Genomic DNA, 27,068 nt, shown 5'->3' with positions numbered 1-27,068 from the left:
ACCACCTTAGGTCACAGCCCTGGACAAGTTTGTCATTTAGGGCGACATAAAGCATGCAACTGGTGCCTCTGGAAATATTTCTGGTAGTAGAATATCACTCTGAAGGATTCCACAGTTGTTGTTTGTGATTACTGTTTAAATTTTATCAGCTTCACTGCTGTATTTTTAAGGGCTTATTTACATTACACTACATTTTCCCGGGATGTATCGAAGAAAACTTGAGATGTCAGGTTATGTTGTTGTGTATATTTGCGGATCTCGATAGCTCGAAATGCCACCCTTTCGGGAACCTTCCGCAAGTGTAAAGACAATTGTGTTAGAACAGAGTGCAGTGCAAAGACAATTGTGTTAGAACAGAGTGCAGTGCAAAGACAATTGTGTTAGAACAGAGTGCAGTGCAAAGACAATTGTGTTAGAACAGAGTGCAGTGCAAAGACAATTGTGTTAGAACAGAGTGCAGTGCAAAGACAATTGTGTTAGAACAGAGTGCAGTGCAAAGACAATTGTGTTAGAACAGAGTGCAGTGCAAAGACATTTTGCTCAATTTTCCCACGATTGAAGGCCACAATCCTGCGTGGTACATCTCAAACATGCCGATGTAAATGATTATGCAAACCAAGATAAGTCTATCGAGCCTTTTATTCTCTCTCTTGTAATGTAAACAAGGATATTCACTCTAGTGCAGTGTTTCCCAATCCTGGTCCTCGGGACCCAAAGCGGTGCATGTTTTTGTTTTTGCACTCACACACCTGATTCAAATGTTACCCTACCACTCACACACCTGATTCAAATGTTACCCTACCACTCACACACCTGATTCAAATGTTACCCTACCACTCACACACCTGATTCAAATGTTACCCTACCACTCACACACCTGATTCAAATGTTACCCTACCACTTACACACCTGATTCAAATGTTACCCTACCACTCACACACCTGATTCAAATGTTACCCTACCACTCACACACCTGATTCAAATGTTACCCTACCACTCACACACCTGATTCAAATGTTACCCTACCACTCACACACCTGATTCAAATGTTACCCTACCACTCACACACCTGATTCAAATGTTACCCTACCACTCACACACCTGATTCAAATGTTACCCTACCACTCACACGCCTGATTCAAATGTTACCCTACCACTCACACGCCTGATTCAAATGTTACCCTACCACTCACACACCTGAATCAAATGTTACCCTACCACTCACACACCTGATTCACATGTTGCCCTACCACTCACACACCTGATTCAAATGTTACCCTACCACTCACACACCTGATTCAAATGTTACCCTACCACTCACACACCTGATTCAAATGTTACCCTACCACTCACACGCCTGATTCAAATGAAAGACCTGATGATAGGTTGATTACATCAATCAAGTGTGTAAGTGGTTGGGCAACATTTAAAACAGACGTGTGAGTGCTTGGGGAAAAACAAAAACGTGCAGAAGTCAATTCAGAGGATGTTAAGAACACCAAATTTAAGGCATTTCTTGTATAACAGCTATATCACCATTGTGGTCAAGGTCACAAATGCAAAACTGTAAAGAATAATACAATTATCATTAAAAATGATGATTATATGTGTATTATTAACACCAATGTATTCGCTTAATAAAGAAAACATCTATCAGTTTTACATACTATGTCAGTGTTTGAAAAGAAAATGCATTGCATGGAAACGTGATATGTTATGTGAGCAACTGTATATACACACATAAGCTTAAAATGAAGAAATGTTGAGATGAGGAAATTCATTGGATTCTTTCATTCACTGTCTAGGTTCGGGTGACAAAATAAAACCAGGGGTTGTATGTTGAACATAATAATGTATACTTTGTTGGACAATTCTGTGCATATCTGGATGTCTTATTATGCTGTACACATGACTGATATTCTGTAATATATACCTGAAAGATAAGCTACTGTACATGAGGGTTTTCACCTGCCTGCGTTCATCGACCGTGAATGGTCAACAGCTATAATATTTGTTCTTGTAGTTACATTTTTATTTTAAATAAACTATTTATACTCTTGTAATGTTGTTATTGTTTCTCAAAATGATGTGCAGACTAGGTCTATTATAAAAGCTCACCATGGTCACCGTTTGCAACTGAAGATCGCACCAGAGCAGCGTGCCTCCGTCCTTATAAGGAAACATAACTCCAAACCGCAAGGGGTCGCTGTCCAGACGATGCGACGTATCTACTAGATACATGTTTCTCTATTTTCAGGTCAGGGGTAAAGTTTACAGTTTTGAATCCTGCCGTCAAGTTCTAAAAGAAACAGTAGCTACATTAGTTGAAGAAAGCTCTCAGATGTATTTAAATAACTAGCTCTTTCTCTTATAATTTACGGATAAAACGTTATGTAATTTACAGTATGTATCAAAATACCAGCTTCAAAGGTAGGATAGCAGTACATTTGCTATCTTCATTGCTTTATTGGATGCTATCTAACATTAGCTTTCTCATAGAATTAATAATCCGATAGCTTACTATCCAGCTAACGTTGCTTATGTGCACGCTGATTATAAGGGGCTGATCTCTCCAAAGCCAAAACTAGCATGCTACTGATATTCCGTTGTGGGTCATCGTTGAGTTTATAAAGAAAGCTAATTATCTTAGCTAATAGCCATCTCTGGATCTAGGGCTCTGCAATGTTATAGTGTTTTTTTAATATATGTAAATGTGGTTTTGCCAATGGGGTTGTGCTTAACTGATATTTGTATCATGAACTTCGAATATAAGTGAATAGGGTGTCTTAAGGGTTAAGAAGTATCACACAGCATTACTTGATCCATCTGTTTCTGTGGTTCTTCCTGCAATTCCTTTCCCAGCTTCCTGAGTCTTTGGCCATATTTGAGAGGATTAAAACGTCGGCAGGTGACTGACTGTAGATCAGTTAGTCACAGGGTACCCGTGATGCGTTTTTGATCCTCCCCAACATGGCTTCTGTCTCAGAGCAGAAGGTTCAAGGTTGATTGTCCACCACCAGGATGGAGACAGGGCTGTTGATTGGCTGGAAGGAAGAGAGGGAGGAACTGAGGCAGGAAGTGTCTCGGTTGCAGGATGAGCTGGCGGAAAGTCGTGCAGAGAGAGAGGAGCTGGAGTCGCGGGCCCAAGCGCTGACAGAGAGGGTAGGCAGAGACATCAACAGCACGTCCTAATTCCGTCTCTACTACTTAACCCGGACACTAACTCTAAATGTATGCAAATATGTGAGACGGAAGCCTTAATACTGAACTAATATCCAGTTGAGACGATCAGGACTAATGAGACGAAGAGATAATGAGTGATTATGGTCTATGGTTGACTCCTATAGATATAAGCATACAGGTTTTCATGGGAACACACCTCACACACACCTCTCTCCCTCCTGACCAGCTGTCTCAGTCCCTGGGTGTGTCTCTTCGGATGGAGGAGGAAGAGTGGAAGAGGAAGACGAGGGAGGGCAGGGAGAGGGAGGCTAGACAGGCTCTGCTCATACACAAACTACAGAATAAGGTAGCTAAACTTCTGTGGGGGTGTGTGTGTGTGTGGGTGTGTGTGTGTGGGTGTGGGTGTGTGTGTGGGTGTGTGTGTGTGGGGGTGTGTGTGTGTGTGTGTGTGTGTGGGTGGGTGTGTGTGTGTGTGCCCAGTCCTCTCTGTGTTCACTGCTCATTTGTTCACACTGCAATCCATGTTCTCAGGTGTTAGAATATCGTGATCGATGTCAAGGCATGGAACACCTGGTGAAGACCGAAGAGCGACAACTCCTGAAACGAGAGGTCAGAGGCTGTACATGAAGTGTGTGCAGTTCCAGGTTTTGATTGACAGATCAGGGTTAGAGGATGCATGTAAGCTCAGGAAGTGGGTTGTGGAACAAGGCTCAACCTTCCGTTTTCAGGACTGTGTGGTCCGGAGACAGCAGCGCTACCAGTCCACCTTCACAAATGTCCCGTTTTATATGACCTGCCCAAATGTCCCGTTTTATATGACCTGCCCAAATGTCCCGTTTTATATGACCTGCCCAAATGTCCCGTTTTATATGACCTGCATAAATGTCCCAATGGCTTTATATGACCTGCATAAATGTCCCAATGGCTTTATATGACCTGCCCAAATGTCCCAACGTTTTATATGACCTGCCCAAATGTCCCAACGTTTTATATGACCTGCCCAAATGTCCCAATGGCTTTATATGACCTGCCCAAATGTCCCAATGGCTTTAAATGACCTGCCCAAATGTCCCAATGGCTTTATATGACCTGCCAAAATGTCCCAATGGCTTTATATGACCTGCCAAAATGTCCCAATGGCTTTATATGACCTGCCCAAATGTCCCGTTTTATATGACCTGCCCAAATGTCCCAATGGCTTTATATGACCTGCCCAAATGTCCCAATGGCTTTATATGACCTGCCCAAATGTCCCAATGGCTTTATATGACCTGCCCAAATGTCCCAATGGCTTTATATGACCTGCCCAAATGTCCCAATGGCTTTATATGACCTGCCCAAATGTCCCAATGGCTTTATATGACCTGCCCAAATGTCCCAATGGCTTTATATGACCTGCCCAAATGTCCCAATGGCTTTATATGACCTGCCCAAATGTCCCAACGTTTTATATGACCTGCCTAAATGTCCCAACGTTTTATATGATGTCATTATTTATTTTACTTCATGTCTTCTTCTATTGGGTTGTTTTGTAGAGGAGGATCCGAGAGGAGCACAGTAGCTCCCTAGAGAGCGCCCTCATCAGGCTGGAGGAAGAACAGCAGAGGTGTGTTAAAAATACTGCTGACCAACAGTGCATGACCCAGTCGCTGTAGCTGATCCACTTCAATTCCACTGGGGGGGTGTTTGTTTTGCATATGTTTTTCAGTTTGTGTTTGTTTTGCATATGTTTTTGTGTTTGTGCATCCGTGCAGGAGTGTGGGATTGGCAGAGCTGAACTCATTGCTACGTGGCCAGCTCAGCCAATCAGGACAGGTTAACGAGTCCCTAAGGGAGGACCTTCGAAAGCTGACAGCTGATTGGTCTAGAGCAGTAGAGGAGGCGGGATTGAGGGAGGTGGAGTGGCAGAAGGAGAAAGAGGTGACTAGATCATTGACAGATTGAGCAACAGGTGACAGTTTTAAATGAAATTACAGTGTCATTATTACTCCTCTGCCTCCTTCCTTCTGATGTAGCGTCTAACCAATCACATTGAGCTGGAGCACGGTCGTCTGATGTCCATCTGGGGGGGCGTGGTCATTCTAAGACGTCACTGTCACTCTATGAAGACTGCTACTGATAGGTAAGGACCAGAGAGGTGGTGGGTCCCTCATAGCCCCAGCTTTTAGCTTTTAGCCATGTCTTTGTCTATATCAACCCTGTTCACAACCTGTCAGTCTTTATCTGGGCTGTTCACCAAGTCTTAGTCTACATCAGGGCTGTTCACCATGTCTTAGTCTACATCAGGGCTGTTCACCATGTCTTAGTCTACATCAGGGCTGTTCACCAAGTCTTAGTCTACATCAGGGCTGTTCACCAAGTCTTAGTCTACATCAGGACTGTACACCATGTCTTAGTCTACATCAGGGCTGTTCACCAAGTCTTAGTCTACATCAGGGCTGTTCACCAAGTCTTAGTCTACATCAGGGCTGTTCACCAAGTCTTAGTCTACATCAGGGCTGTTCACCAAGTCTTAGTCTACATCAGGGCTGTTCACCAAGTCTTAGTCTACATCAGGGCTGTTCACCAAGTCTTAGTCTACATCAGGGCTGTTCACCATGTCTTAGTCTACATCAGGGCTGTTCACCAAGTCTTAGTCTACATCAGGGCTGTTCACCAAGTCTTAGTCTACATCAGGGCTGTTCACCAAGTCTTAGTCTACATCAGGGCTGTTCACCAAGTCTTAGTCTACATCAGGGCTGTTCACCAAGTTTTAGTCTACATCAGGGCTGTTCACCATGTCTTAGTCTACATCAGGGCTGTTCACCAAGTCTTAGTCTACATCAGGGCTGTTCACCAAGTCTTAGTCTACATCAGGGCTGTTCAGCATGTCTTAGTCTACATCAGGACTATTCACCATATCTTATTCTACACCAATCAGCCATAACATTATGACCACCTGCCTAATGTTGTGTAGGTCTACACTAACAGGGCTGTTCACCACCTGTTAGTGTATATCAGGTCTACAACCAGTCTGGACTGAGTCCTGGTTTCTCTCACCAACAGGGACCTCTGGGAACTACGGGCCGAGTTCTCCCGTCTCTCCTCCTCTCTCCTCTCCCACTGTGGCTCTGTGGTTTCTCTCTCTCTTCTACCCGGAGGCCCCACCCACAGCCCACGTCCTGCTCTGCCCTCCACTTCTGTTCCACCCCAGTCCTCCACCATGGGCCCTCTCTCCCTGCACGACCTGAACCATGACCTCCCAGATGAGAGGCAGACAGAGATGGAGCTGATGGAGCTCAGAGTCCTCTATGAGGCAGAGAGGGAGCAGTTGAACCACAGGTGAATCTTTCAGCCCTACTGGACCCTATGTGCCTGTTCTGTGTCCCAAATGGTCCCCTAATTCCTACTGACCCGAGAGCTCCCAGGGAAGAGAAGACCATTTTGGGACATATTCAGTCCCCTCCTCTCACTCTCTTCTTTCCCCCTCTTGCTCTCCTCCCCCTGCAGAATCTCAGAGTTATCCATCTCTCTCCAGGTCCAGGAGGAAGAGAGAGAACGCCTGGAGGGGGAGAGGAGGGAGGAGCGAGAGAAGGACAAGGAGAGAGAGGAGAAGTGGGAGGAAGAGAAGAACACAGAGAGATGTCTAGAGTCTGTCTGTCAGGCCGTTCTCAAACTGGTGAGACAGAGAAATAACTATACAGATCAGAACATTGTTTTCCTCACTACAGGGTAACTAACACAGGGTTGGCCCTAGGTATAAGCAATATAGGTGGTCACTTAGAGCTCCTGACCGCTAGGGGAGAGGGGGCCCCAAAATAAAATGTTGCTTAGGGCCCCCAAAAAGCTAGGGCCGGGACTGAACGAACATAACCTCTTATTACACTCTGAGGCTCCATAGACCTCCCTGTGTAATAGTTTTGTTTGTTGTTTATTAGTTTTTTCTATAACTCCCATTTATTGCCATGGTAACAGCTGGGGTCCGACAATTAAAGTGCCTGTAAACTCATTATCAATTCATAGTTGACCGCAAAGTACTTCAGAGGGTGATTAAATCAGCAGAGAGCATCACACGGTCTGACCTGCCATCCCTGCAAGATCTCTACACAGAGAGGTGTAGGAGGAGGAGCAAACGGATCATTACAGATCCCAGCCACCCATGCCACGGACTGTTTACCAAGCTGCCGTCAGGCAGAAGGTACAGGGGTATTCAGTCCAAAACAAACAGGCTACGGTTTCTTTCCTCAGGCTGTAAGGCTGCTCAACTCAAGAATCCCTCTTCCCTTCCATCCATAGTCCCATGCACACCTGTGACTTCATATCATGCTCATCTGCCAATCATATCATGCACACCTGTAACTTTATTTCATGCTTATCTGCCAATCATATCATGCACACCTGTCACTTTATATCATGCTTATCTGCCAATCATATCATGCACACCTGTCACTTTATATCATGCTTATCTGCCAATCATATCATGCAGACCTGTCACTTTATATCATGCTTATCTGCCAATCATATCATGCAGACCTTTCACTTTTACATTGCACTGCAGTTGCATAGTTGTACAGTTATTATTATTGATGTGTGTTTTTGTATAGTGTTATTACTGATTGATTGTGTTATATTATTACTATTATTATTATTTTATTTATTATTATTATAACAGTAATTACTGTTACTTAAAAAACTTTACCGCACTGTTGGGAGTAGGAAAACCAAGTATTTCCTTGCCGTAACTTATTGCAAATGACAAATAAACCTTTTGAACATGAACAGGGTATCATCTTAATGAGCCACCAAGATACAAAGCCCGAGAATGGATAAAATTAAAACAAATCCTCTTTTTTTGCTTAGTGTCTTTAGACGGGTCATGTGACACCTTGAGCATGGAATTCATCCTCATTAATATGAATAACACTTGGATGTCACACACAAACACATCTCACATGACAACAGTCAAAAAACAGGTCGTCCCAGACGTTACCAACCGCAGTGGATGTTTATTTCAATGTCACAGTGTTAAGTAGCCTTTTCCCCGCATTCACGGGCGCACTGGTTTTCAGCTGATGCAGTGATGATGTAGCTGTATAGGCAGCTACATATGTAGCTAATGCAAACTAGCATGTAGCTAATGCAAACTAGCATGTAGCTAATGCAAACTAGCATGTAGCTAATGCAAACTAGCATGTAGCTAATGCAAACTAGCATGTAGCTAATGCAAACTAGCATGTAGCTAATGCAAACTAGCATGGAGCTAATGCATACTAGCATGGAGCTAATGCAAACTAGCATGTAGCTAATGCAAACTAGCATGGAGCTAATGCAAACTAGCATGGAGCTAATGCAAACTAGCATGGAGCTAATGCATACTAGCATGTAGCTAATGCAAACTAGCATGGAGCTAATGCAAACTAGCATGGAGCTAATGCAAACTAGCATGTAGCTAATGCAAACTAGCATGTAGCTAATGCAAACTGGCAGTAAGGTTTGTGTAGCTGGTGATAGCACTGACGTTAACTAGCTAGTGCTTAGCAACGTCAAAACTCATTACTGGTTAGTCAGCTATGGAAAAAGATATTGAACTAGCTTTGAGATTAGCACAAAGTACTTGCACGTATAATCAGTCTTTGCTGACCGGTGGGTCCTGATGCTGAGGTGGATAGATGGAGAGATGTTACAGCTCATAAAACTAGGGTTAATCTGGCCGCCCTGTCCAGCTTTTGGGTTAGGACCACTGTATTGCTTCATTCTGAAACCCTATTAGTTTATTTGAGTGTTTTGTTTTTGTCCCTGTCTAGTCCAGGGTTTTGAGCTCCCAGAGTCTGCACAACCAGAGCCCTTCTCCATCCAGTCACAGTGATGTACCTGACATGTCCACCAGGGGGCGAGTCCCTCTGGACCTGCCCACCATGCTAACGGTCCTAGCCCAGACGGAGACCGCCCTGCAGTGGAGGCACCAGGAAGTACAGGTGTGTTTAGTGTAATACCTGTGTTTGGAAGACTGTTAAAATAGCCTGTTTAAACTCAACAGGTAATCACATCATGTCAAACAGATTTCACGCCTGGACAGCAAAGATAGACTTTGTTTTCCTGTGTGAACTGGTTTGATACAACTCTGCTCCCCCCTGAGGCCTTTAGGAGGCTGAGGCTAGTGTGCGAAGGCTGGGTGAGGAGCGAGCAGTGCTGGAGCAGACAATCCGTCATCTGGAGGGCGAAACCAAGGAGCTGCAGACTCAGAGAATACATGAAGGACAGGAGCTCCGGGACACACAGGACAGACTGCTCAGGTCTGTTGTCTCCCTGGATGGACTTCAGTCTTCTCTGCTGAAACACCTTGTGTTTATTAGGATACATTAGAAGAATATCTTAATGTATCACATTCCCGTTTCAGGTAGTACCTTCCCGTTTCAGGTAGTGCCTTCCCGTTTCAGGTAGTGCCTTCCCGTTTCAGGTAGTGCCTTCCCGTTTCAGGTAGTGCCTTCCCGTTTCAGGTAGTGCCTTCCCGTTTCAGGTAGTGCCTTCCCGTTTCAGGTAGTGCTTTCCCGTTTCAGGTAGTGCCTTCCCGTTTCAGGTAGTGCCTTCCCGTTTCAGGTAGTGCCTTCCCGTTTCAGGTAGTGCCTTCCCGTTTCCGGTAGTGCTTTCCCGTTTCAGGTAGTGCTTTCCCGTTCAAGGTAGTGCCTTCCCGTTTCCGGTAGTGCTTTCCCGTTTCAGGTAGTGCTTTCCCGTTCAAGGTAGTGCCTTCCCGTTTCAGGTAGTGCCTTCCCGTTTCAGGTAGTGCCTTCCCGTTTCAGGTAGTGCCTTCCCGTTTCAGGTAGTGCCTTCCCGTTTCCGGTAGTGCCTTCCCGTTTCCGGTAGTGCTTTCCCGTTTCAGGTAGTGCTTTCCCGTTCAAGGTAGTGCCTTCCCGTTTCCGGTAGTGCTTTCCCGTTTCAGGTAGTGCTTTCCCGTTCAAGGTAGTGCCTTCCCGTTTCAGGTAGTGCCTTCCCGTTTCAGGTAGTGCCTTCCCGTTTCAGGTAGTCCTTTCCCGTTTCAGGTAGTAGTGGTTTCTCGTGTTGTGCCTGCTGAACAAGACTTTGAGGTTGCTTGTGGTAAAGTGCTGATGTCTTCACTTGTTTCTCCTCCCTGTCAGTGAGACAAAGATGGTGGCGTCCCTGATGACCCAGCTGGGGGAGGAGGAGAGGAGGAGTGAGGAGAGAAGGAAGGAGAACGAGCAACTGAGACAAGAGAGAGAGAGGGAGGAGGAGAGGAGGGATGAGCTGGAGAAAGACAGACAGAGACGGTGGGTTCCCGTTCCTCAGTTTGGGACAGCTGCTGAGATAATTTAGGCGTTATACTTGTCATTTGATTGAATGATTGATTGGTAGCCAGGCTAGAGGTGAAGCTATAGGAGTAGGAGACCCAGATCATAATTTCTCTCACTGATTGATACTGATTATTAGTTGATTGTGTGTGTGTGTCACCAGCCTGGAGGCTGAGCTGATAGAGAGTGCCCAGTTGAAGGAGAGGGAGGCCCGGATGCGCATGGAACTGCAGGGGGCGCTGCAGAGGGAACAGTTGGACAGAGAGAGAGCAGAAGAAGAAGCTGCTGATGCTAAGGATGCCCTCAGCAAGGTAGGTTATGACATATAACCCTTGACCTTTAACCTTAAACATTTGAAACATAATTCTGCTCAACTACAGATCTCTTTCTCTCATGAGTATTTGCTGCTCCCTTGTGTTCAAATACTTGTTGCAGCTTGCCTTTGCCTCTGCAAATCTCTGCTTCTGCAAATCTCTGCTTCATGCTTTTGTTTTTCATTTTCTCATATCAGTGTTTCTTAATTCACAGATTTTCTCTTATCTTGAAGGTAAATTAAGAATTTGTTGTGGCTCTGCATCTCTCTGTGTGATTCCCTGTATGTAATTTCATTCTTACTGTTTCAGGCTGTTTCGTCCTCCGTGAGAAGTAATGTCGCAGCAGATGGTTATTTACTTAGGGTCGCCCCCTGGTGGCCATGCAACTTACAGCCCTTGTTCCTCTCCCACCACTCCTCACCAGGCCCGAGAGTCAGTCTTAACCCTGTCGTCCAATCAGACCCTTCTGAAGCGACAGGTGTCAGAAAGCCGTGACACCTTGGAGAAGATGGCTGCCTTAAACGAAAACCTGGCCAAAGACAAGAGGGAGCTCAATGCCCGGGCACTGCAGGTCTGGATGTTTCTCAGTAGTTTGTATCAGTCACATTAAACTACGGGTCTTTACAGTAGTTACTCAGTAGTTTGTATCAGTCACATTAAACTACGGGTCTTTACAGTAGTTACTCAGTAGTTTGTATCAGTCATATTAAACTACGGGTCTTTACATTAGTTTCTCAGTCGTTTATATCAGTCATATTAAACGACGGGTCTTTACAGTAGTTTCTCAGTAGTTTGTATCAGTCACATTAAACTACGGGTCTTTACATTAGTTTCTCAGTAGTTTGTATCACTCATTTTAAAATACAGGTCTTTACATTAGTTTCTCAATAGTTTGTATCACTCATTTTAAAATACAGGTCTTTACATTAGTTTCTCAGTAGTTTGTATCACTCATTTTAAAATACAGGTCTTTACATTAGTGTATCAGTATTTTGTATTATTCATAGTGAGCAATCCCCAAATGCTGCGTCAAACTTAATGGTGTCCCCCACTTAGATGGAGATGGAGATAGCTGATCTCCAGGCGCAAACACAGGGACTAGAGTCTGAGGTTATGACCATTCGTAGGGAGCTTAAGAACCAATCCAACGAAACAACAGAGTTAAGGTAAGACATTTGTGGACTGTTGTGAAATGTCAGTCATTTACCACATTGACTTTAAAGTACTTTCCAACCACACCCTCAATCTAATAAACCTTCCTATCTGAATTCAGAATGTTGTACACTCACCTAAAGGATTATTAGGAACACCTGTTCAATTTCTCATTAATGAAATTATCTAATCAACCAATCACATGGCAGTTGCTTCAATGCATTTAGGGGTGTGGTCCTGGTCAAGACAATCTCCTGAACTCCAAACTGAATGTCAGAATGGGAAAGAAAGGTGATTTAAGCAATTTTGAGCGTGGCATGGTTGTTGGTGCCAGACTGGCCGGTCTGAGTATTTCACAATCTGCTCAGTTACTGGGATTTTCTCGCACAACCATTTCTAGGGTTTACAAAGAATGGTGTGAAAAGGGAAAAACATCCAGTATGCGGCAGTCCTGTGGGCGAAAATGCCTTGTTGATGCTAGAGGTCAGAGGAGAATGGGCCGACTGATTCAAGCTGATAGAAAAGCAACTGAAATAACCACTCGTTACAACCGAGGTATGCAGCAAAGCATTTGTGAAGCCACAACACACACAACCTTGAGGCGGATGGGCTACAAAAGCAGAAGACCCCACCGGGTACCACTCATCTCCACTACAAATAGGAAAAAGAGGCTACAATTTGCATGAGCTCACCAAAATTGGACAGTTGAAGACTGGAAGAATGTTGCCTGGTCTGATGAGTCTCGATTTCTGTTGAGACATTCAGATTGTAGAGTCAGAATTTGGCGTAAACAGAATGAGAACATGGATCCATCATGCCTTGTTACCACTGTGCAGGCTGGTGGTGGTGGTGTAATGGTGTGGGGGATTTTTTCTTGGCACACTTTAGGCCCCTTAGTGCCAATTGGGCATTGTTTAAATGCCACGGCCTACCTGAGCATTGTTTCTGACCATGTCCATCCCTTTATGACCACCATGTACCAACCCTCTGATGGCTACTTCCAGCAGGATAATGCCCCATGTCACAAAGCTCGAATCATTTCAAATGGGTTTCTTGAACATGACAATGAGTTCACTGTACTGAAATGGCCCCCACAGTCACCAGATCTCAACCCAATAGAGCATCTTTGGGATGTGGTGGAACGGGAGCTTCGTGCCCTGGATGTGCATCCCACAAATCTCCATCAACTGCAAGATGCTATCCTATCAATATGGGCCAACATTTCTAAAGAATGCTTTCAGCACCTTGTTGAATCAATGCCACGTAGAATTAAGGCAGTTCTGAAGACGAAAGGGGGTCAAACACAGTATTAGTATGGTGCTAATAATCCTTTAGGTGAGTGTATGTTGTCACATAAAACAATCTGCACTCAAACAACTATTTATTTTTCTTGAAATAACATTAAATCCTCTTGAAAACAACATATTTAGCAGACTCCTCTACAAATATTTGTTGGTATCATTTTCATTGTCAAGTCTGGCAGGAGTTATAGTGAAATGTTTCCCATGATTTGCCTCAGTCTGTCTGTACATGGGGGTGTGCCTGTACATGGGGGTGTGCCTGTACATGGGGGTGTGCCTGTACATGGGGGTGTGCCTGTACATGGGGGTGTGCCTGTACATGGGGGTGTGCCTGTACATGGGGGTGTGATGTTCTATCAGGACTCTATCAGGCTGTCAATCACTCTGTTGGTCTGTGACTAGGACTCGTCAAGGATCAGAGCTGGCCTCCCTGAGGGACAGAGAGAGGGAGCTGCTGAGAAAGGGAGATCAACTGATGGACAGAGAGAGGGAGCTGGCGAGAGAGGTGGAGATCTTGAGGGAGGAGAAAGAGAGAGAGGTCACCACTCTAATGGAGGAGGTGGGGAAGGAGAACAATTACCTGTCCGTCGGGGACAGCTTTTACTTCCCTCTTCTGGGAAGGATGTTTGGTAAAACTGCTCTCTGTGTGTGTGTGTGTGTGTGTGTGTGTATGTATGTGTGTGCAGCACAGTTCTCTGTGTGTTGAGCTGCGGGGTGTTCAGGCAGAGCTGAGCAGAGGGACAGAGCAGCGGAGGGGAGCAGAGAGGGAGAGGGAAGAACTGTGCCGAGAGAACCAGCATCTGCAGGGGAGGATCCTCTCACTGGAGACAGAGAGGGAAGAACTGTGCCGAGAGAACCAGCATCTGCAGGGGAGGATCCTCTCACTGGAGACAGAGAGGGAAGAATTGTGCAGAGAGAACCAGCATCTGCAGGGGAGGATCCTCTCACTGGAGACAGAGAGGGAAGAACTGCTGCAGGACACACAGGAACTCCGGTACATAAACTTTTCTGTACTAAACATTTTGATAAATGTTAATCTGATAAAACAGGGGGGAGAAATGCTGGAACCAGACCTGTGAACTCCTCTACTCTAGTCTGTCTGTGTTATATTCCTACATTTCTGATTAACAAATCACTGTTTTAAATAACTAAGATATTCAGATACTTCTGTATAATATATTTCCCTTTACCTCTTTTGGCCACTTCAATGTGTAATTAGATCATGTGGGCGCAATAAGAAAACATTTAGAAGATTTTTAAATGCATAGTCCCCATTGGCTGTTTGGATGGTCTACAGCCAATCCCTCCTCCAGATAAACACTGGTCTGTTTTGATTGTGTTGTCATGAGCGTCCCATGTGGATGATGTGTTTCTGTGTTTCCCTCCAGGGCCGCCACGGGGGCCCAGCAGAGCCTCTTGAGTCAGGTGCAGCAGCAGCTTTCTGGGGTGGAGGTAGAGAGGGGTCAGCTCCAACTGCAGGTCTCCACCCTGCTCCAGACTAAGGATGTTCTGCAGGGTAAGACCTCACATCAGCCTGGTCCCTGTAGGAAGGCTCCTATAGCCTGGACTAATACACTGCATCCAGAAGGTCTGTAGCCTGGACTAATACACTGCATCCAGAAAGTCTATAGCCTGGACTAATACACTGTGCATCCAGAAAGTCTATAGCCTGGACTAATACACTGCATCCAGAAAGTCTATAGCCTGGACTAATACACTGCATCCAGAAAGTCTATAGCCTGGACTAATACACTGTGCATCCAGAAAGTCTATAGCCTGGACTAATACACTGTGCATCCAGAAAGTCTATAGCCTGGACTAATACACTGTGCATCCAGAAAGTCTATAGCCTGGACTAATATACTGTGCATCCAGAAAGTCTATAGCCTGGACTAATACACTGCATCCAGAAAGTCTATAGCCTGGACTAATACACTGTGCATCCAGAAAGTCTATAGCCTGGACTAATACACTGTGCATCCAGAAAGTCTATAGCCTGGACTAATATACTGTGCATCCAGAAAGTCTATAGCCTGGACTAATACACTGCATCCAGAAAGTCTATAGCCTGGACTAATACACTGTGCATCCAGAAAGTCTATAGCCTGGACTAATACACTGTGCATCCAGAAAGTCTAAAGCCTGGACTAATACACTGTGCATCCAGAAAGTCTATAGCCTGGACTAATACACTGTGCATCCAGAAAGTCTATAGCCTGGACTAATACACTGTGCATCCAGAAAGTCTATAGCCTGGACTAATATACTGTGCATCCAGAAAGTCTATAGCCTGGACTAATACACTGCATCCAGAAAGTCTATAGCCTGGACTAATACACTGTGCATCCAGAAAGTCTATAGCCTGGACTAATACACTGTGCATCCAGAAAGTCTATAGCCTGGACTAATACACTGCATCCAGAAAGTCTATAGCCTGGACTAATACACTGTGCATCCAGAAAGTCTATAGCCTGGACTAATACACTGTGAATCCAGAAAGTCTAAAGCCTGGACTAATACACTGCATCCAGAAAGTCTATAGCCTGGACTAATACACTGTGCATCCAGAAAGTCTATAGCCTGGACTAATACACTGTGCATCCAGAAAGTCTATAGCCTGGACTAATATACTGTGCATCCAGAAAGTCTATAGCCTGGACTAATACACTGCATCCAGAAAGTCTATAGCCTGGACTAATACACTGTGCATCCAGAAAGTCTATAGCCTGGACTAATACACTGTGCATCCAGAAAGTCTATAGCCTGGACTAATATACTGTGCATCCAGAAAGTCTATAGCCTGGACTAATACACTGCATCCAGAAAGTCTATAGCCTGGACTAATACACTGTGCATCCAGAAAGTCTATAGCCTGGACTAATACACTGTGCATCCAGAAAGTCTATAGCCTGGACTAATATACTGTGCATCCAGAAAGTCTATAGCCTGGACTAATACACTGCATCCAGAAAGTCTATAGCCTGGACTAATACACTGTGCATCCAGAAAGTCTATAGCCTGGACTAATACACTGTGCATCCAGAAAGTCTATAGCCTGGACTAATACACTGCATCCAGAAAGTCTATAGCCTGGACTAATACACTGTGCATCCAGAAAGTCTATAGCCTGGACTAATACACTGTGCATCCAGAAAGTCTAAAGCCTGGACTAATATACTGTACATCCAGAAAGTCTATAGCCTGGACTAATACACCATGAATCTGGAATATATTCACACCCCTTTACTCAGTACTTTGTTGAAGCACCGTTTTGCAGCAAAAATTGCCTTGAGTTGTCTTGGGTGTGACGCCACAAACCTGGCACATTTGTATTTGGGGTGTTTCTCATTCTCTGTGACTGTAGAACAAGCCAAAGGTTTTTTATGTTGTTGAACTCATGGCTCAAATTAGTAATATTAACTCATTATTTCATGATTTCTGTCTCTTTTATCCTACAGGGGAGATCCACTGTATGCAAGGAGAAATGGAGAGAGGGATGAGACAGCGAGAGCAGGAGAAACAGGAGGAGCAAGAGGACCGAGAGAGGACCCAGAGAGAGAGGGAGGTCTGTCTCTCTGACCTGGAGAGGCTGCAGAATGAGGTGGAGAAGAGGAGGAATGAAGAGGAGGAGCGAGAGGAGGAGAGGATGGGATGGCAGAGGGAGAGAATGGCATTGAGTTCTGAGCTGGGAAACAGAGATGGCGAGGTGGTGGCCTTGAAAAACAGGATGGAGGGATTGGAGAAGGAGAAGGAGGAGATGTCCTGTCTCTTAGACAAGAGAGCTGGAGAGCTGGAGAGTCTTCAGACTAAACTGACATCAGAACACAGGAGCCATGAACAGAAACAGAGGGAACTGAAAGAGGAGGGAGAAAGGTGTCGGGAGAGAGCAGAGGAGTTGGAGAGAGAAAAGAACAGACTGAATCGGAGACTGTCAGACGTAGAGAAGAAAGACAGTGAACAAGTGAAGACTGTGAAAAGAGAGAGGGATGATCTAGCTGGACAACTGAAAAAGGAGTTGACAGAGAGGAGGAAGAAAGACCAGGAAATAGAGGAGCTGAAAACTAGACTGATCTCTCTGGAGGAAGAAAGAGAAGGTCTAGAGGCAGAAAAGGATGAAATGATTCAGAGGTTCAAAGAAAGAGAACAGAGAGTGAGTGAACAACTAACAGATGCACAACGAGAGATGGAGAATATGGAGGAACTGAGGAGAACAACAGAGGAGGAGGTGACAGAGCTGAGAGCCAGACTTGTACCTCTGGAGGAAGGCAGAGAGAGACTCCTGAAAGAGTTACTTGGAATGGAGAGATTAAAGGGTAACTTGGAGGCTTTAGAAGCAGACAATGCAAAACTCAGGGACAGGGAGAGGGAGAGACACCAAGAAGAGGAGAACCGGAGGAAAAAGAGGGAAGTGGAGGAGAAGGAGCGAGCAGAGAGACTGAAAGGACAGCTGGGGAGGAAAGATGCAGAGGTACAGGAGATCCAAAACAGGATGGAGGGATTGGAGAAGGAGAAGGAGGAGATGTCCTGTCTCTTAGACAAGAGAGCTGGAGAGCTGGAGAGTCTTCAGACTAAACTGACATCAGAACACAGGAGCCATGAACAGAAACAGAGGGAACTGAAAGAGGAGGGAGAAAGGTGTCGGGAGAGAGCAGAGGAGTTGGAGAGAGAAAAGAACAGACTGAATCGGAGACTGTCAGACGTAGAGAAGAAAGACAGTGAACAAGTGAAGACTGTGAAAAGAGAGAGGGATGATCTAGCTGGACAACTGAAAAAGGAGTTGACAGAGAGGAGGAAGAAAGACCAGGAAATAGAGGAGCTGAAAACTAGACTGATCTCCCTGGAGGAAGAAAGAGAAGGTCTAGAGGCAGAACTGAAGAAAATACAACTACGTGAGGAAAGGATGATTGCTACAGAGAGGGAAAACTCCCAGCTTAGAGAGAAGGAGGAGGAGAGACAGACAAAGAGGGAGGAGGAGAGAAGGAGCAGAGAGCAGCAACTGGGGGCACAGCTGGAGCTGAGAGGTGGAGAGGTGGAGGTCCTGAGAGTCCAGCTCAGCATGATGGAAGAGGAGAGAGATCAGGGAAAGAGAGACCAGAGGAAACTAGAGGACAAGCTGGAAAGACTGATGACCCAGCTAAGCGAGAGAGACAAAGAGGTGGAAAAACTGTGGGGTGACCTGAGAGAAAAGGAGGGAGAGATTGGGAGGCTCTGTCAGGAGGGAGAGGGGGCAGGGGCTGTGCTGAGGCAGAAAGAGGCAGAGCTGAAGAAGATAAAAGAAAGACTGCACCACATGGAGTTCTCCCAGAAACATGTCTCAGACCAACTGAAGGAGACTGAATCCATCCTAGAGATGGAGAGGAGAGCGAGGGAGGAGGAGATGCATCTGGCCGAGGAGACGAGGGGGAGGGAGCTGAAACGGGCACAAGAAACAGAGGAGAACAACGAGACACTGGAAGAAGAGGTGAAGAAATTGACAGTAAGAGTGGAGGAACGAGTCAGAGCGGTAGAAAGGCTCACTCAACTCCTAAAAGACAGAGAAGAAGAGGTGGAAGACCTTAGGGCCAGATCATTAGAGACTGTTGGAGAAAAGGAGAGACTGAAAGAGGACTTGAAAAGGAGCCTGCTGGAGAAGGACAGACAAAAGGAGACATTGAGAAGAAGCGAGGAGGAGAGGGAGTGGTTGGGTGCCCAGCTGAGAGAGGAGCAGGCAGAGGGAGAGAGACTGAGGTCCAGATTAGAGGAGGTGAAAAAAGGACTGCTGCATGAGGACAAAGGGGGTCAGGCGCAGAGGCTGGGGGCCCAGGTCAAAGCCCTGCAGGAGGAGAGAGACGACCTCCTGGCTGAGGTGAGGAAGAAAGAGAGAGAGGCAGGGAGCCTGAAAGACGAGACTCACAGGGAGAGGAGAGAGAAGGAGAAGACTAGAAAATCCCTGAGGAGGAGAGAAGAGGAGCTGAAGGAGGTGCATGAGAGCAGAGAGATGCTGGCACTCAGTCTGGCCACTCTGAGAGAACAGGTCACAGAGCTGACCAGCAGCAGGGAGAGGAGCAAGAAGGAGGTGCAGGAGAAGGAAGATGATAACCAGAAGATGAGACAGGGTTTGAAGACTGCCATCCAGGAGGTGGCTACCCTGAACCAACTGCTGGAGGAGAGCCACAATGATAGGGAGAGGCTGAGGAGCCTCCTGCTGGAGAGGAAAGAGGAGCTGTTGAGGAGCAGGGGGGAAAGCGTGCGTACTGCTCGGGGGGAGGTTGACAATCTGCGAGGGAGGACGAGGGCTGTTGAGCAGGAAAAGATGGAGGTGGAGAGAAAGCTCAGAACCAGAGAGGAGGAGCTAGAGGAGGCCCTGAGGGAGAAGAAGAGGCTGGAGAGGAAACAGGAGGAGCTGGAGGAGGCCCTGATAGAGAAAGAGAGGCTGGAGAGGAAAAAGGAAGAGCTGGAGGAAGCCCTGAGAGAGAAGGAGAGGAAACAGGAAGAGCAGGAAGAGGTTTTGGTTGAGAAGGAGGCTGAACTGACCGCTGCCAGGGTCCGACTGGACATCATGGAGGAACAGAGGTCAGAGTTAAACTCTTTGGCTGCCCTGAAGAGTCAGGAGATCCTCCAGCTCAGAGTGAAGATACAGGAGGCAGACGAAGAGAGAGAAAAGAAGATACATGAGATGAGACAGGAAGAGGAACAGAAATGCCAGCAGAGAGAAGCAGCAGTGAAGAAGGTTTTCATTCAGAGGCTGCAGGAGATAGAGGCCGACATCATGAAGGAAAGAGCGAAGAGAACAGAGAGTCTGACACCAGCTGAGCAGGATGCTCTGAGGGCAGGAGCACTGCTGACTGACATGCTCAGACAGAAGGAGAGCGGGCTTGACAGGGTGAGAGAAAAAGCATTCGGAGAGGAGAAAGACAAGTTGAAACCACAGGGCCTGCTCCAGGAGAGGAGGAGAGACACAGAAGAACTGAAACCACAGGGCCTGCTCCAGGAGAGGAGGAGAGACACAGAAGAACTGAAACCACAGAGCCTGCTCCAGGAGAGGAGGAGAGACACAGAAGAGATGGATGGAGAGAGGATGTTGAGAGAAATCGGGGAACAGAGAGAGGAGCTGGAACAGAAGAGAAGAGGAGGAAGTCATGGGGATCCAGGAAAAGACGCCTGGCTGAAGAATGAGGTAGAAGTGCTTCTCATGAGGGAGAGAGTGGCGTCTTTGCTCCTGGACAAAGAGGAGAGCGTCAGGCTGTTGAAACAGAAGGAGGCAGAAGTCAACATGCTGACAGAGGAGCGAGAGGAGAGCAACAGGCTGTTGAAACAGAGGGAGGCAGAGGTCTACACCCTGAGGGAGAGTCTGGAAGAGCTAGGAAAGGACAGAGACCGCATCAGAGCTGCCCTGGAGAAAACCGAGGCTGCTCTGATTGGCTATCAGGACAGGGCCCACCAGCAGGAGAAGACAAAGGGGGCGGTCTCTGAAATGGGTCCATCTCAGGTTCGTGCAGCACCTCCCCATCTGTCCCAAATGAACTCCTGTTCCCTTACTAGTGTACTGATGCTACCTGAGCCTCACCATCGTACTACTGGACTGAATGTTAACCAGGTGGAGATCTGAGCAGCCATTAACTGTCTGCTGTGGTTTCCTTTAGGTGGGAGATGGAGTTCAGGATCTGTCTGCACAGCACGGAGACCGTACTGCTGAATCAGTACCGGGCCTTGGTGTCCAGGAGCGACTGTCTGTGTTACAGAGAACTGTGGCCCGGCTGGAGTTGGACGAGCGACAGCTACAGAGAAGGAACACTCATCTGGAACAACGATGTGACAAGCTAAAAACTGACAGGAAACAGCTCAGAGAGTTGCTGAAACAGGTTGGGAATGCTAAGACTGAATACAGTTATAATACAGCATGATGTCATATTATAGTCTACAGCATGATGTCATTATGATGTCATTTTATAGTCTACAGCATGATGTGTCGTTATGATGTCATTTTGTAGTCTACAGCAGTGCTGCTCAATACTGGTCCTGTAGATCTACCATCCGGGAGGTTTTCTCTCTAACCCAGTTGTGACTAACCTGACTTAGCCCAGCTCATCATTAGAACCAGGTGTCCAAAATTGGGGTTAGAGAGAACCTACTGGAGGGTAGCTCTCCAGGAACAGGATTGAGCAGCCCTGGTCAACTGCATATACATACGTTGTGATGTCCTATTATAGTATACAGCATATACACTCACCTAAAGGATTATTAGGAACACCTGTTCAATTTCTCATTAATGCAATTAACTAATCAACCAATCACATGGCAGTTGTTTCAATGCATTTAGGGGTGTGGTCCTGGTCAAGACAATCTCCTGAACTCCAAACTGAATGTCAGAATGGGAAAGAAAGGTGATTTAAGCAATTTTGAGCATGGCATGGTTGTTGGTGCCAGACGGGCCGGTCTGAGTATTTCACAATCTGCTCAGTTACTGGGATTTTCACACACAACCATTTCTGGGGGTTTACAAAGAATGGTGTGAAAAGGGAAAAACATCCAGCATGCGGCAGTCCTGTGGGCGAAAATGCCTTGTTGATGCTAGAGGTCAGAGGAGAATGGGCCGACTGATTCAAGCTGATAGAAGAGCAACTTTGACTGAAATAACCACTCGTTACAACCGAGGTATGCAGCAAAGCATTTGTGAAGCCACAACACGCACAACCTTGAGGCAGATGGGCTACAACAGCAGAAGACCCCACCGGGTACCACTCATCTCCACTACAAATAGGATAAAGAGGCTACAATCACCTTTATTTCCCATTCTGACATTCAGTTTGGAGTTCAGGAGATTGTCTTGCATTGAAGCAACTGCCATGTGATTGGTTGATTAGATAATTTCATTAATGAGAAATTGAACAGGTGTTCCTAATAATCCTTTAGGTGAGTGTATATGTTATGATGTCATACAGCATATACGTTATGATGTCACGTCATTATGGTATACAGCATATACGTTATGTCATATTATAGTATACACATTACAATGTCGTATAAGATAGAGCACATACAGTATGAAGCCATAGTATAAGATACAACATATACATTATGATGTCATATTGTAGTATACAGCATATACATGATGTCATATTATAATATACAGCATATACATAATGATGTCATAAGATACGACATATACGTTATGTCATACAGTATACACATTTTGATACCACATTATAAGATACAACATATACATTACGATGTCATAATATACGGCATATACATTATGATGCCATATAATATAAAGCATATACATTATGATGTCATTATAATATACAGCATATACATTATGATGCCATCTAATATACAGCGTATTATTTATGGTGTCATATTATAATATACAGCATTGTATAATAGTCTGACAAAAATTCTGCCATTATGGATTAAACTAGTATTTCGGGTGATACCTGCTTACCTGCAGATCTGTTGTAATGGATGTCTGGCTTTCCAGGTGGAGCAGGAGAGAGAAACATTACGTCATCATCTGTCCGAGTCCACCACCTCTAGATCACAGGTTAGTTATCTACCACCTCTAGATCACAGGTTAGTTATCTACCACCTCTAGATCACAGGTTAGTTATCTACCACCTCTAGATCACAGGTTAGTTATCTACCACCTCTAGATCACAGGTTAGTTATCTACCACCTCTAGATCACAGGTTAGTTATCTACCACCTCTAGATCACAGGTTAGTTATCTACCACCTCTAGATCACAGGTTAGTTATCTACCACCTCTAGATCACAGGTTAGTTATCTACCACCTCTAGATCACAGGTTAGTTATCTACCTCCTCTAGATCACAGGTTAGTTATCTACCACCTCTAGATCACAGGTTAGTTATCTACCACCTCTAGATCACAGGTTAGTTATCTACCACCTCTAGAGCACAGGTTAGTTATCTACCACCTCTAGATCACAGGTTAGTTATCTACCACCTCTAGATCACAGGTTAGTTATCTACCACCTCTAGATCACAGGTTAGTTATCTACCACCTCTAGATCACAGGCTAGTTATCTACCACCTCTAGATCACAGGTTAGTTATCTACCACCTCTAGATCACAGGTTAGTTATCTACCACCTCTAGATCACAGGTTAGTTATCTACCCCCTCTAGATCACAGGTTAGTTATCTACCACCTCTAGATCACAGGCTAGTTATCTACCACCTCTAGATCACAGGTTAGTTATCTACCACCTCTAGATCACAGGTTAGTTATCTACCACCTCTAGATCACAGGTTAGTTATCTACCACCTCTAGATCACAAGGTTAGTTATCTACCACCTCTAGATCACAAGGTTAGTTATCTACCACCTCTAGATCACAAGGTTAGTTATCTACCACCTCTAGATCACAGGTTAGTTATCTACCACCTCTAGATCACAGGTTAGTTATCTACCACCTCTAGATCACAGGTTAGTTATCTACCACCTCTAGATCACAAGGTTAGTTATCTACCACCTCTAGATCACAAGGTTAGTTATCTACCACCTCTAGATCACAGGTTAGTTATCTACCACCTCTAGATCACAGGTTAGTTATCTACCACCTCTAGATCACAGGTTAGTTATCTACCACCTCTAGATCACAAGGTTAGTTATCTACCACCTCTAGATCACAGGTTAGTTATCTACCACCTCTAGATCACAGGTTAGTTATCTACCACCTCTAGATCACAGGTTAGTTATCTACCACCTCTAGATCACAAGGTTAGTTATCTACCACCTCTAGATCACAGGTTAGTTATCTACCACCTCTAGATCACAGGTTAGTTATCTACCACCTCTAGATCACAAGGTTAGTTATCTACCACCTCTAGATCACAAGGTTAGTTATCTACCACCTCTAGATCACAGGTTAGTTATCTACCACCTCTAGATCACAGGTTAGTTATCTACCAGTACTCACCACAGACAGAGCACTAACTCTGGAACAGTACTCACCACAGACAGAGAACTGACTCTGGAACAGTACTCACCACAGACAGAGAACTGACTCTGGAACAGTACTCACCACAGACAGAGAACTGATTCTGGAACAGTACTCACCACAGACAGAGAACTGATTCTGGAACAGTACTCACCACAGACAGAGAACTGATTCTGGAACAGTACTCACCACAGACAGAGCACTGATTCTGGAACAGTACTCACCACAGACAGAGAACTGACTGTAGTTTGATGTGTAGGATTCCAGAGGCCTGGAAACAGAGGAATTAGAGCTGAAGAACCAGGTGAAGGAACTGGAAGACCAGGTATCTCTCTATCAACAGTATTTAATCCTGTTTTATTTTGCATTATACATTCTCTGAAACAGCAGTGGCAGTTATGGCCATGAAAAACTAAATATAGTGGGAATGTAGTAGGGGTGGAGTTTACTCCAAACAAGACACTGTTTTAATACTAAATACATTAGTATTGGGAATGTAGTAATAGTGGAGTTTACTCCAACCAAGACACTGTTTTAATACTAAATACATTAATATTGGGAATGTAGTAATAGTGGAGTTTACTCCTACCAAGACACTGGTTGTAATAGTGGAGTTTACTTACACACCAAGTGTAATGGAGTGTGTTTTGCAGTTTAAAATAAATCTCAATGCTCTATGGTAAAGTGTGTCTATTGATCTCACTAAGCAGAAGCATTCATATATAAGATATCACCATAGTCTAGTAAAAGCATAGAAATACCTGAAACAAGGCTCATTTTAGCATTAAAAGAAAAACAAGCCTCATTTCAAAAATAAAATTCCAAAATCAGCTTTAGTTTTTTGCGAGTTCATCTATATGCGGTTTAAAAAGGAAGGTTGCCATCAATTGAAATTCCAAGATATTTATATGAAGTTACTGGCTCAGTCTGATGAGTAGTTAGACCTGGAAAATTCAGAGGTCTGTTTTGTGCTTTGGAGAACACCATCAGTTTAGTTTCATTTGACACATAGTATGTTGAAAAGCATTAAAAGCATTTGGCAAGTTTTGAAAAGCTTTTCGGATTGATACATTAATATAGTAGAGTTAGTGTGTAAAAACTCTTTTAGCTGTTCACTAACAAGGGTTTCAGGTATTTTAGCTTTCAGATTGGTCTATAATTGTTTAAAAGAGATGGATTTCCCCCTTTAAACAGTAGTGGAAAAAATGCAGACTTTCATATTCTTGGTATTTCATTACATTGCAGGGTATGATTGAATAGACATGTAGGTGGTTCAGCTATGAAATCAGCAGCCAATTTCAAAAAGCAGGGATCAAGAAGATCAGGTCCTGCAGGCTTTCTCACATTTCAGATGTCTTTGACCTCTCAGGTGCATTACCTACGATTGACCCTGTCGCTGGACCACCGGGAGAGGGCAGAGTTCATTGAACGCTCTTCTAGGAACAACCAATGGCTGGCGTCTTTGCGGCAGGACCTGGCTGACTCGCTGTCTGTGGTCTCAAAGCAGCCAATCCCGTCCGTGCTGGAGTCTGAGACACACCGATTGGACCGGAGTGCCAGGGAGGAGGAGTTGAGACTATCACTCAGTCACAGTTGAAGGAGAGGAAACGAAGAAGTCTGTGGCACCAAACATTTTAATTAGGGTTGGGGCGATTTGACTTTGCAATGGAGGCAACCATTTAGGGAAGGGAATTGTTTTCTACAATCATTGTAGTATTCATGAACAGAATGGGCCCCAAGCCTGCTTTGCCATCATCTGTTTGTTGTGTCCGATAACAATCAATATCAAACTGTTACATAAACTTATTATACAAAAGCTTAAACAATGTTTTTACTAGAGCATTGAACTTCTCAGGCTTATGTTTACACTTAATTTTTTTTATGTTTTAACATTATTTTTTACATATAACATATTTATTTTTTTGTCTGTCATCGGTTTTATCTAATAAATCTCAAACATCACTTTTTCTGATATGAACAACATTTTAGTGGCTGTTCAAAATATGTTATGATTCAAGTTTGTGTTTGCCAATGGCAAGTTGAATGTATATTAAAGTTCTACTAAACTTTCCAGCACAACACAATTTTATTCCAAGTCATTTTCTTTGTTGTTTCCAAATTCAGTTGAATAGAAACCCTACAATAGTAGGTAAGATTTCCCTCCAGCATCTTTGATATTACTCTATTTTGACTATCGGCCGCCAGGGGGCTCTACATCTTAAATCGCTGAATCTCCGCTAGCGTTTTCGTCGCACTGTCTGGCGTTGCGTCTGCTGAGCCACGCCGCGGTCCCACCGGGTCGCTCTCCCGGGGCTGGAAACAACCTGTCGAGGTGTTTTCCCGGTTGCCTCTATTGTTTGAGACTGTCGTTCTCTCTCCTTCATTGACATCACAGACGCTGCTGTTACTTAGCCCACTCAAGGCAATGTTTTTTTTACTGTCTGTAATTAAGCTCAGATTTGTCAGGTATATCCAATAATGTTATCAAAAAGAGTCGAGCTATACTGTACTACTGTTCAGTAATGTAGTAACGTTACGCATGCACGTTTCCAACGGCGTTTTAGCTAGCTAACATAGCACCACGCCTCTTAATACCGTTCTCACCATAGTCAGCAAAACAAATTCAGGAGGTCTTATCATATTATGTTTACTGTAAAACCAACAACCACAGGACGCTGAATCAGTCTGGGGCACAAAATAAATGGGGCAAACATGGGGTCATCAGACTGTTTGCGACTGGTGGGTCGTAGTCAGCCATAGCTTCTACAGCTATAAAGTAATGGCTAAACCCCGCCTATTTCTGTATTTAATCTTCTAGAAATCTAATTCCAACCCAAAAGGGTAACTAAACTGTTAACCTTATGCCTACCCCAAACCTCAAATTCTTCTGAAAATG

At 44.8% G+C, this 27,068-nt stretch overlaps 1 protein-coding gene across 1 annotated transcript; it reads left to right on the top strand.

Moving 5' to 3' along the window:
- Positions 1-6,806: 6,806 nt before the first annotated feature.
- si:dkey-230p4.1 (trichohyalin) lies at positions 6,807-26,253 on the top strand. Its single transcript, XM_029115588.2, has 15 exons — positions 6,807-6,841; positions 8,967-9,137; positions 9,307-9,455; positions 10,296-10,445; positions 10,630-10,777; positions 11,205-11,351; positions 11,837-11,946; positions 13,636-13,792; positions 13,920-14,227; positions 14,622-14,749; positions 16,692-20,701; positions 20,856-21,074; positions 22,694-22,756; positions 24,432-24,497; positions 25,542-26,253. The coding sequence occupies exons 2-15, from the start codon at positions 9,039-9,041 to the stop codon at positions 25,767-25,769; spliced, it is 5,982 nt and encodes a 1,993-aa protein (XP_028971421.2). The 5' UTR covers positions 6,807-6,841; positions 8,967-9,038; the 3' UTR covers positions 25,770-26,253.
- The last annotated feature ends 815 nt before the right edge of the window (positions 26,254-27,068 follow it).

Source organism: Esox lucius, chromosome 20 (assembly GCF_011004845.1).
Source record: "Esox lucius isolate fEsoLuc1 chromosome 20, fEsoLuc1.pri, whole genome shotgun sequence".
Lineage (NCBI taxonomy): Eukaryota > Metazoa > Chordata > Actinopteri > Esociformes > Esocidae > Esox > Esox lucius.
This window is presented reverse-complemented; position numbering and strand designations above follow the sequence as displayed.

Excerpts from the sequence above, each read along its gene's own strand:
- si:dkey-230p4.1 (XM_029115588.2), top strand. The coding sequence starts at position 9,039 with ATGTCCACCAGGGGGCGAGTCCCTCTGGACCTGCCCACCATGCTAACG. Across the intron at positions 9,138-9,306 it reads GGAGGCACCAGGAAGTACAG|GAGGCTGAGGCTAGTGTGCG; the intron begins GTGTGTTTAGTG and ends TGAGGCCTTTAG. Across the intron at positions 11,947-13,635 it reads AACGAAACAACAGAGTTAAG|GACTCGTCAAGGATCAGAGC; the intron begins GTAAGACATTTG and ends GTCTGTGACTAG.